The sequence below is a fragment of the Eimeria tenella genome, genomic scaffold (genome assembly GCF_000499545.2).
Source record: "Eimeria tenella Houghton genomic scaffold, Eth_scaff28, whole genome shotgun sequence".
Classification (NCBI taxonomy): Eukaryota; Apicomplexa; class Conoidasida; order Eucoccidiorida; family Eimeriidae; genus Eimeria; species Eimeria tenella.
The window spans coordinates 258582-269995 of record NW_013542676.1 but is presented as its reverse complement, the minus strand read 5'-3'; the positions used below and the strand labels follow the sequence as shown (position 1 = coordinate 269995).

At 53.1% G+C, this 11414-nt stretch overlaps 2 protein-coding genes across 2 annotated transcripts; one reads left to right on the top strand and one right to left on the bottom strand.

Moving 5' to 3' along the window:
* Positions 1-337: 337 nt before the first annotated feature.
* Positions 338-2124, bottom strand: ETH_00012385 (uncharacterized protein; the record flags this gene model as incomplete). Its single annotated transcript, XM_013375479.1, has 3 exons — positions 338-391; positions 657-908; positions 1378-2124. 3 exons carry the CDS (start codon positions 2122-2124, stop codon positions 338-340), a joined length of 1053 nt encoding a protein of 350 aa, XP_013230933.1.
* Positions 2125-6320: 4196 nt separating this feature from the next.
* ETH_00012380 (cytosol aminopeptidase, putative) lies at positions 6321-10723 on the top strand (the record flags this gene model as incomplete). The annotated part of the gene is made up of 8 exons (XM_013375478.1): positions 6321-6398; positions 6746-6912; positions 7865-8128; positions 8370-8466; positions 8569-8682; positions 9112-9716; positions 10157-10316; positions 10610-10723. The coding sequence occupies 8 exons, from the start codon at positions 6321-6323 to the stop codon at positions 10721-10723; spliced, it is 1599 nt and encodes a 532-aa protein (XP_013230932.1).
* Positions 10724-11414: the final 691 nt, after the last annotated feature.

Sequence of the window (11414 nt, the reverse complement as noted above, 5' to 3'; positions counted from 1 at the left end):
TACCTTAATCCACATGTCTACCGGTATCCGTGGCTTTCAGGTAAGTATTCCTTATACTTAAGCTCACAGGTAGGCGTCTATGCCACTCTATGGGCTAACTAACAAATCCGCTTATGAGCTCGCAAATTCGTCTACGAAAAACTAAATACTTCCATTAGTTTGTGCTAATTGCTGCCATTGTGAGACAGCACTTTCGAAAGACACAACTCACAAATTAAAAAGGTGTTTGCGCTGTGTAGCTCCTGTGCGATTCTTCAAGCCCTATATACTGCCGTAATTAGTTTCCGGCAACTTCAGCGACTTCTCCGCCATTTCCAGGCAAGGAGAAAACGAGTTATCAGAGGTCATCGTAAGGGTCCAAACGCGAGAAGTCGACACCATCCTGCGGCAGCTGCATCACACACACCGTGGAGAAGCAACAGCGCTTTGGACATCTCGAAAAGTAGGAATGTGCCAATTTTGTGCATGCATCTTTTCGTGTGGAGCGCTGCTTTCGACGCCACATGCGAAACATGCACTCCCTTCTATTCGGTCCCCTGGTGATGCTGAGGATTCAGACCAGTGCCTTAGAGAGTCGCACTGCCGCAAGAATCTTCCAATAAGCTGCCACAATGGAAGCCTACAGTGGCAAAACAGTCCAAGCAAATAACACTTACTTTCGCTCGCTTTTGGTGCATTGCAAGCGGGACGAGACGCACAACTTGCGTAACGATCCGCAGCGTCGTCATAAGTTCTCTTAAGAAGTCGTCAGCAGCCCCTGAGGCCCCAGAAGTACCACGTGGCACAGGAGGGGCTCGAGAGGCCCTGAAAAGTGACTGGAGATCTCCGCTATTGATAAAGAGGGTCACGGAGATAGCAGTGACGGCACAGTCAAAGATGTGGGCACATGACGAAAAGCAGGTAGGGCCCTGATGGAAACAAGAGGAAACACGTGGAAACAAAACAACCTACCAAGGTAAAGGCGAAAAAAGTAAATATTGGGGATAAAGAAAAGAGTGACAACAAGCAGATGAAGAGGGAGTGCGACAGACACTGGTACAGGTGCAACAAACAATGAAAAGTACTTAGAAAGCGCTCTTGTCGAGGCCCACAAGAGTACATGAATTGCATTACAGCACATCCAAAACAAAAAAGACACATTAGGGAAACTTCAAAAGAAGCGAAGCTCCTCTGGGCTCCGCCTCCAAATCTAATGGCCTAACTAGAAAGAAGAATTACGTGCAACAAACTCAATTTGTTCGCCAGCTGAGTTGAACGCATTACGCGACACGTTTTGTCACTTGTTCCTGTGCCACTTGCTTGTTTGAATTTATATTCAACAACCTGTCTTTGAAATTACAAGTAGTGTACAAGGGGTCACTTTTGGAGACGGCGCACCAGAACAATTGACCTGAGGGTAACCTCAAAAATGAGCATGAAGGAAACGAAGGTCTCCGCAGCCACGAGGACTCCGTCCACGGGGGCCAGGGAAAGCCACCGCAGCAACACCCACCCATTAACTAGCAAGACAAAAACATATAAATATGACAAAAAGACAGAAGAATACACTTCGCGACACAAACCACGGATGCTCCCGCGAGACACGAAGTCCCAAAAGTAACTCTCCACCCAGCGCATGCGCCCAAGCGCCGTAGGACCTAAAGAACCAGCTGCTGGCTTGTCGCTGCAGCTCAAGCTGGGGGGAGCCCAAGGGGGTTTGGGCCCCTGCAGAGGCCTCCGAGGGTCAGTTGAATCTTCCCCTGTACTCCTGGTAAGCCCACTGCGAGCCGGCTCCTCTGACTGAAGAAGCGGCCAGCTAGGTCTGTCTTTGGTAACTGCTGCTGCGGCTGCTGTTGCAGCAGCTACTGTTGCTGCTGCTGCACCGTCATTGGGGCCGGGCCCCAGAGGCGACAGATCGACATCTGTTCCTGTGGCCCATAATGACGTCTGTGGCTGCTCGTAGTCCCCTAGAAAATCATCCAAGTCTACTGCAGATCCTGAGGGACCTCCGGGGGGCCCCTCCTGTGGGGCCCCTCGGGAGGCCCAGGTCCTTCCTGGTGGGCCCCTATCAGTTGGTGGACCTAGATCAGCTTCGGGGCCATCAGACTCGTCTAGAACCCACGATTCGACCTCTGAAAGCATCATCACTGCCAAATTCGTAGGGGCCCTGCTAGGTGCCTTCTGAAAGCTAAGGGGGGGGCCCCCGAATGCTTGGACTGTGTACGGGGACCGCCGGTTCACGCGTATGCTGAAATTGATTGAGTCACTGATGGCGTGCTTGAGTAACGCCCTTCTTAATTTAAACAAAATAATAGGGTAAAGCGATGGAGGAGCCTCGAGCAAAGGGAGTGGAGCAATGGCTGGCGGCAGCTGCAGAGCGCTTAAGCGACAGCAGCGCCAGCAGCAGCAGCACTCAGAAGCAGTGGCCGTAAGAATGCATGCTGTAACTTGAATCACAGCGAAATAGTATAACTATGCAAGCCCGAATTGAAAAGTTTCAAAGCACACACAGGAAGGCTCTCATTTCACCTTCTATGCGCAACGCCGACACTGCACGCCATAGTCGGCCGCGCAACGCCTTCCTTCACTTTTGTGCTCTGGCCACTATCCGTCAGAAAGAAGGCTGCATTTGAGTGCATCTATTCCTGTGGAATACACAAATGACTACATATTCTAATGTGCTTCAGTTTAAACGAATTGTTGGGCGCATGCGCCCTAGGCAACACATCGTGCCCCTAGAAATTATTAAAAACATACATGAACTGGACCTCCACGTGTGACGGAATGTTAAAACTTATATATGAAAGGGCTGAAACGTTCTTGAGCTCCCGAAGGTGTTGGTGCCGTGTTCCAAGATGGCCGTGGTAATAGTTTTGCCTTCCTTTCAATAACATCCAAAAATGCATACGCGGGGTTTCCGAAACGTAGGAACCTCCGTGAGCCGAGCTTAAATTAGTCAATCAGGTGCCTTAAAAATGGGACGTAGAAGACTATTTCTGTCCCAGAGATGCTGTGCTGAGACGCGAAGGCTCAATAGTGCTTCCACCAAACAACACAGGTGGCCAGCTAGCATCTACGCAACTTCTGCAGCACGTGCTTTGATGAATGTGCTAAGTGAAATACACCGCCGTACTCAATCGATCCCCTAATTAGAAAAGTGCTTAACCTTTACTTAAAAGGTAGTTGTCCATTTCCAAAACCAAGGAGTGCACCTTTGCCCATCGCCTAAAAGGGGGTATGCAAAGGCTGGAGATTCCCTACATGTGCCCTTCAGGTGCTCTGCTGTGCTCTGCAAAAGTGCTTTATAGGCTCTGCAGTGTACTAAGGGCTCCATAGATTCCTTAGTGCACCTCTACATGCCGTGGCGTGCCAGTAAAAGATCTGGGGAGGGTACACATATGCCTTTTCGATCTGTCTGTTTCCTTCCATTGGACACCACCACGAAAATATAGCAAATGTAGTTGAAACCTGCATTTGGAGAGAGATGAATACTTTGTGTTCCGCAGAAACGCACAAGCAGTAGGGGTCCCTGGACGTGGAGTTTGTATAACCGCCCAAGGGAAAACTGCTTCTGATGCAACCAGGCCTGTTGCTTTAGACGCTTCATCGAGCTCGTTTTAAACATTCAACAAGCAACAGCGTGGTCACTCTGCAACACCTCATTCGGTGTCTTGTGGAAGGCACGGCCTCTGTCCCACCTTTCTAGAAGCTGTCAGATGCGACGGGCATGCAAGTGGTTGCGAGAGTAATCTGTGAGCTGCTGTGTGCCATTTCGCTTGTTTGCTGCCAACAAAAGAACTCAGCAAAGGTACACATACGCGGCGAAGCCAGTAGAAACGGGAGAGTGGAAGAAAGCACGCAGCGCAGGGTACTCCTCCTACGAGGCCTTTGCTTTGACCTTTAAAAAACGCTTCAGTTAGAGCTTTCGGGTGTGCTGGCAGCAGGTATTTGCTAAAGCGATCGAGGGCCTGCCAGCGGCTCCTGTTTGTAAACACTGTGCAGCTAGTCTGCTCGTGACACCTTCAGATCAATCTAGCAATTCAGCAATCCATCATGTTAAAAAGCAATATAAAGACCCACGCCCTCATTTTGCTTAACAGAAGGATTGTCTAGATGATGGGACTGCATTGAAAAAGCATGAAGTTGGTGCTTGAACGCGCAGAGGGGTGCATTTGGCGAGCATGCCAACCTTGATTTTGCACCTTTTCCTAAACTGCAGCGCCGGAAGCTCGGCATTGTTGAAGAACTGAGGACCCAAAAGAATTATGCAACGACGCTTTAAGGTGCTTGAGGACTCTGTTCTCTACGTGCCACTCGGCAACTCCTTCAACTGCGCGATTAAACTTTTGAATTTGCCATTTGCGAGCTGAAAAGCAGTTTTAGTAGCCCCAGCCTCCCCTTTCCTACCCCCTCCACCCCTTGTGGCGGCAAGTTTCCCACTTGTTCGTTACAAATCCCTCCCCACTTGATAGTTCTTGGATATATCATTACATATGTGTTTTTTTTTAGCTGCTAAATAAACAACTAATGCCTTGTTAGGCCACGAAGGGGCAATGTCGTCTCTGCGGAACACATCGAGTACCGGTAGGCAGTCGTCGTGTGGGCCTCTTGCAGTGGCTGGCTAGAAAGCAACCCAAAAGAAAGCCAAAACTAGTGCAGCATGGCCTAGATCAGTGCTTTGAGGAGATTTACGTTAGTGCACAGAGCACAGAGAGGCTAGGCCTCGCAGTGCGAGCGAAGTCGGAGCAAGGGGAGCAAGCACTGGCATCTGTAAGTAGATCTATTGGAACTAGGTGTGGTGGGCTCTTATTGTTGGCAGCTGTTCAACAACAACAAGAAATTCGGGCCTCCGCAGTGCCTGGAACGACCAGGCAAACAGGAGGTACGTCAAAGTCCGTTGACTCTCCATGTGGATCCAGAACTTGTAACGCCGTGGTTTAGACACACATGAGAAACTCAGTGCACATGGAATGTAAACACTCTGACTAAAAACTGCTTTCAGAGCTTCTGCCAATGCAAATGAGTGCTCCCTTAAGGGTACTCTCAAGATCGTGGCTCAATCCCTTAGCCTCCTCGTTACACTGTTGCGTTGACGCTGACAGCCTCGCACCTCCAATTTGTTTCTGGCTTTTTCCTGGCATTTACAGTGGCGCGCCAATTTCTCTAAGGCAGTTTGTCTGATCTCTGCTACATTCCACCTATGATGTAGCCAGCGACGCATAGACCTCAGCGGCGCTGCTACTTGTTGTACAGAACAGCAATAAATGGCAGCAGTTGAAACGGCTTTCAGAAAACCGAAGACACTCCCTCGTTGCTAATAGTTTGCGATAGACGCAGCCGACCTCAGTGCGGCACTGGAAAGTGGCGAGTTGTTGCGCGTCGTGTGGCTTCAGTGCACTATAAGTAATTATGGCATTCTTTTAATTCCTCCAATTCGACTTGGCTTCCACTTAGCGCATAAAATATCCCGAAGTGGCAGTGGCCTGGGCGCTGCGTTGCCCGGCGGCGTACGTAGGTACACACGTCGCGCTGCGCAGCAGTCAGAGGCGTGCGCATTGTGTGTGAGGACGAACGCACATTAATCGTGCTTTTGTTTCCTTCGTGAATTCAAATAAGGTAAAACGAGATAATAAATTCATACAAGAAGACTCGTCCCTGCGAGGTCGCATCGGGTAGGTTTCCCTCAGCAGCATCAGCCCCTGCGCGCTTTTCCACTCCGCACTCTTCACTGTTCTATTAACTGCCATGCATGCGCGCAATTGACGCCAATTTCTGCGGGCTAATGGGGTCTGCTTAGAGTGTTCAGCTTGACCTCAGTACCATTAGTGCGGCCCCCTCTATTTCCCTAGCATTGAGTGTGTGGTCGACTCCCAACCCCTAGCGAGGCGCTCCCGAGCTCTGCTTCTGTCCGAGGCCCCCACTGGCTCCCTAGGGCGCTTGTGGGCCGTAGGCAGATGCACACAAGATCTAGTTGTTTGAGGAGCCCTCTGCTGCTGCTGCTGCTGCTGCTGCTGCTGCAGTCCGGCCTCGCTGCACGGCTGGAGGCAGCCCAGTTGCGCGGGCTAAGCGCTCCCGTGCAGAAGCTAAACTGCTTTGCACGGGAGGGTTTGTTGCCGTCAGAAATGCCAGCAGCTGCAGCAGCAGGGGCTGGAAGAGCAGTGGCGAGAATGCGTGCTCCGTTTCGCGTGGCCTCTGGTGTTCTTTCGCCTCTATTTGCTGCTCCTCCTTTTTCTGTCCAGTCTGCGCGCAGTTTGAGCGGCTGTCTGCAGCCACACAGCAAATTTGAGGCGTACGTACACCCCAGCTCATCTCTACTTGCTGCCAGAAGACACAAAACCACCATGGTGCCACCTCAGCCCCGAACTGTCAAGACAGACCCCCCGGAGATGCCTCTAACGGAGTGCCGCTGGGCGAACAAGGTGAGCGCTGCTGCTGTTGCTGCTGGCTCGCCCTCTCTCTGCTGCTCTTGCTGCTGCATTGCCTTCTTGCTGCAGCTCTGGGGTCTGCTTTGCCCCCGTGCTGCCGCTGTTGCTGCTGCCCTGCCCGCTCGCTGATGCTGGCGCTGCTGCTTTGCCCTCCTGCCTCTGCTGCTGCTGCTGCCTTGCCGTCTTGCTGCTGCTATTGCCGCCACTGCTTGCTGCAGCAGCCCCGCGGCCGTTGCTGCCGCCGCTGCAGCGGCGCTGCAGGCTGCAGTTGTAGTTCTCGTGTCTATGGCTGTTATTTGACTCCTTTTTCCTTTTTCGTTTCATTTATTTTGCTTTTTTAGATTAAATTTTCAGTTGAACCTCTTTCTGCTATGGAAAACTACAAAGGCGACTGCTTCGTCTTCGTCTCTAAGGGGGCCCTCAGCCCCCAGGCTGCTGCCTTTGATGAGCAGCGGGGGGCCCTCTTGGCTGGGGCCATTGAGGAAGCAGACTTCAAGGGAGATGCGGGGTATGCGGTTACTGCCGCTGCTGCTACTGCTGCTGCTACTGCTGCTGCTGCTGCTGCTGCTGGTGCTGCTGTGGACCGTTGTTATGGCAGTGTTGTGGCTACTGTGCATTTGCTGTTGCGGTGTGTGTTGCTGCTGTGGACTTGCGATTGCTGCTGGGGTCGTTTTGCTGCTGCTGCTTCTGTGTCGTCTCTGCTATGGACGTGCTGTTGCTGCTGCTGCTGCGCCGTTTCTGCTGCGGGCGGTGTGTTGCTGCGTTTACCCTGGCTCAGCCGCTGCTGAGTTGCTGCTGCTGCTGCTGCTGGGGATTTGCCGCTGCAGCGTCTGGCTGTCATTCTCTCCCCTGGCCTGCTGATAAGCTTCCCATTTTTGCGCCATTTTGCCCATTTTATCCTTTCTTTTTGTGGCCTCTTCCTGATTTCCTCTTTTCCGAAATGTTCCCTTTGGCACTTCCCTGAGGGCGCTGCTGCGCTCGCCTTCGCAGTGGATTTCGGCAATTTATTGATTTCCTTGGAGTTCTTTCAATTGTTGCTTGCTGCTGCTTGCTGCAGCACCTGCTGCTTGTTGCTGCTGCTTGTTGTAGTGGCTGCTGTTTGTTTCTCCCTGCGCACTGACAGCTGCTCCTGGTTGCTTCGTGCAGCTTGTTGCAGCTGCTGCTACGCAGTTCTCACTGCGCGCTGGCACCAGCTGCTGCTTGTTTTCTCTTGTTTCTTGCTGTTGCTGCTGGTTTCCTATCGGTTGTTGCAGCCTGCAGCTGGTTTCCTATTGCTGCTGCGCGTTTCTTACAGGTTGCAGTTGCTGCTACTTGCTTCCTCGTATTGCTTCTTGTATCTGCTGCTGCTTACTTCCTATTGCTTGCTGCAGCATCTGCTGCTTATCCCCCTTGCTGCAGCAGAAGCAACTGCTGCTGCTGCTGCTTCTTACTGCGCACTGGCTACTGCTGCTTTGCTGCAGGTCCGTTGTGTCCGTGCGGGTGCCAGGGGGGGCCCCCCGTTACTTGATGGCTGTTGGCTGCGGAGAGCACAAGACCTTCGATGCCCAAGTGGTTGGTGCTGCTGTTGCTGCTGCACTTCGCGAAAAGTCGAAAATCAGATCTGCTGCTCTCTACATTCCCGACTTGACCCAAGGCTGCCCCTGCCCTGAGGCCCCCAAAATGTTCCTCAGAAAATTGCAGTCTGTGCTCGAGACAATTCTCGTCGAAATGAACCCGGACAATAGGTGAGCTGCTGCTGCTGCTGTTCCCACAGCTGCTGCTGCGACGGCAGTTTCTGCTGCTGTTGCGGCAGCTGCCGCTGCTGCTGCGGCAGCAGCAGCTGCTGCTGCATTTGCTGCTACTCCCGTACTGAGGGTTGTGGAGGTTCCATTCTTGGCGTGGACGGCGCTGTTGCTTTGGATCTGTGGCGGGGGCCGCGTTGCGCGTGAGGGTTTAGGGTTTAGGGTTTGGGGTTTGCGCGCGCAGGTTCAAGGGGACTGGCACGAAGAACTTGAAGACGAGTGAAGTGGAACAGCTGACGATATTCGCACCGAACAAGGAAGGAACTGAAGCTGTGCTGCAGGTGGGGAGAATCGGCGTCACAGGGCTAGGGTTTGGAGCTAGGGTTTGGAGCTAGGGTTTAGGGTTTGAAGTTTCAACTTGCACGGGGGTTTGCTGCGCCCAGGCCGCACGCCATGTGGCCGCCGGAGTCCACTTTGCCCGCGAGCTGGTCAACTCCCCGGCTAACTACTGCACCACAGTAACATTAGCGAAAGCAGCAGAATCATTGGCAGCAGAGGTAACATAGCCAATTCGTATTGTGGTTTTGCTGCTGCTGAGCCTGCTGCAGCAGCAGCAGCCTGCTGCTGCTGTTGCCGAGAGGCAGAATATAAGCTCAGCATCCCCAGATGCAAGTTCGCGGCTGCAGAGCCAGCGGCTTGCTGCAGCAGCAGCTGCTGCTGCTGGCGTTGCCACACAGTTTGCTGCTAGGTGACTTTCTCGTTTCCGGCTTTTTTGCTTCTTTTTCTTGACCTCTTTGCTTATTTCTTCTGGGCTGTGTGCTAGTTGCTGCGGTCTCGGTGTGCATTTCTGTGGCATTCGACTATGACTTGTCTTTAGATCTATTTCTGTCGGGAACTCGTCGCTTTGGGTTTGGAAAGAAGGTATTTGTTTGGAATAAACCTCTCTTTTGTCTTTTCTGGTTTTGTGGCTTCGTGTGCTGCTTCAGTTTGGCCTGGAGTGTAAGATTTTGGGCCAGGCGGAGGTGGAGGCGCTGGGGATGGGCTGCTACTTGGGAGTTTGCAAGGGTTCGATGTACCCTCCGCAGTTCATTCACCTGACGTACCGCCCGAAGGGGGCCACCGACGGGGCCCCGGGGGCCCCCCTGCGGAAGCTGGCCTTTGTGGGGAAGGGCCTGTGCTTCGACAGCGGAGGGTACAACATAAAGCGCGCGGAAACTTCAATTGAGCTGATGAAGTTCGACATGGGGGGCGCAGCAGCAGTGCTGGGCGCGGCGCGGGCGCTGGGGCTGCTGCAGCCTGCAGGCGTGGAAGTCCACTTCGTTGCTGCTGCAGCAGAAAACATGGTTTCGAGTCAGGCCTACCGGCCGGGAGACGTGCTGACGGCCAGCAACGGCAAAACTGTCGAAGTGGGAAACACCGACGCTGAGGGCCGCCTCACTCTCGCAGACGCTCTCGTCTTCGCCGAAAAACTCGAAGTGGACGCCATCCTCGACGTCGCCACACTTACCGGCGCATGCGTCGTCGCTCTTGGCGAAAGTTACGCCGGACTCTTCAGCCCCGACGACCAACTCGCAGAAAAGATACTCAAGTGGTTCGTCGCTGCTGCTGTGGCTGCTGCGGCTGCTGCTGCTGGTGCTGCGGCGGGGGCGGCTGCTGCTGCTGCGGTTGCTGCTGCTGCTGTTTGTTCCTGCTGTGATTTTGTGCTGTGACTGGCGGTCTTATCTTTTGCTGCTCGTTGCTCAACCAGTCTGCATTTGCCGCTTTGTAGCGTTTTTTGCTTGGCTCTCACTAAATCTTCAAAATTGGCTTTCTGGATGGTCTTTGCGGGGTTTTGTGGGCTTTGGTGTTTTGCCTAGTCCTGGCTTCCCTCTCTTCTTTGTTTCCAGTTTCCTTTCATGGATCATCTTTGATTTTTCCTTTTTCTTATTTCTTGCATCACTTCACCCCCTGCTGCTGCTGCGGTTCCGGATGAGAGCCAGCCACTGCCTGGAGCGCCTTGTCTGTTGCAGTGTGTTTCGGGTGTACGTACAGTGCAGACCGGTCCTGCGAAAAGATGTGGCGCATGCCATTTGTCTCTCGTTATAGAGAGAACTTGGAGTCGAAATGCGCAGACTTGAACAACACAGCGACCAAGGGGAAGGGAGGAGGCGCCATCACTGCGGCTGTGTTCCTCAAGGAATTCGTCGAGAAGGTGCAGTTTTCCCGCTGCTGCCGTTGCTGCTGCTCCTGCTGCTGCTGTTGCTGTTGCTGCTGCTGTTGCTGCTGCTGCTGTTGCTGCTGCTGCTGTTGCTGCTGCTGCTGCCGACTGCTCTGGCCGCTGCCGCGTCGGCGTGTGCCATGTGTCTCGGAGTCTTCCGTCTGCAGCATTATTTGTTACTCCCGTTAATATACATATATATATTTATATCTATTTAGTATTAGCATGTATGCTTGTGCGCAAAATCCTAAATTCATATTTTTGGACTTGTGATTATTTCTCCCCAGACGCCGTGGGCCCACATAGACATCGCAGGCCCGGCGTGGTGCTCTAAGTCGGGATCTGCCACGGGCTACGGAGTTCGTACTTTGGTGGAGTTCGCTTTGACTGCAGCACAATAAGAAACTTTTCTTGCATGCAAGGCCTTTGGAAGCCTCCTTATGGGGCCCCCGAAGGGGTTCTGAGGGCCCCCGGGGAGGCCCCTTTCGGGCTTCCGTAGGAAGCCTCCGAATGGGGGCCCCAGAAGGGGTCCCCTGTGGGGGGCCTCCTTGGGCTTCCCCCTGAGGGTCTCCAAAGGAAGCGCCAAAAGGTGTTTTGTGCCCTTGAGACTTGTTCGCTAGAGGGGCCCCTGAAAGGGCCAACTTGAACTTTTTCTTGGAGCTTTCAACTTCGTTGATGTGGAAAATCCCTGAAGAGGGCCCCTGGGTACCGAAGTGGGGGCCAAGGGGCCCCCGAGGGGGGGTCCCGGGGCCCCGATTGCAAGGGCAGGCAAAGGGGGCCCTTTCCCGAATGCAACAGAACTAATAAACCAGCCTGGAGGCCCCCCTTTTGGGTCAAAGACCCCAAGTGTGCTTTTTGTAGTTTGTCGGGGGAGGCTGCGAGCCAACAGCTGTTCGGTTTTGACATGCAGCAAACCAAAGAGGTAGTTAAAGAGGACTTAGGCTCTTTCATTAATATTTGCCGGTATTACTTCCGTGTCTGTGCATGCAAACATGTCAATGCCTGGAGGAACTGTTGCGGAAGATGATCAGCTGGCACACTGCCGGGTCTGCAGCGCTGGGGTGTATGTACACCAGGGCAAGGCAGATGCCG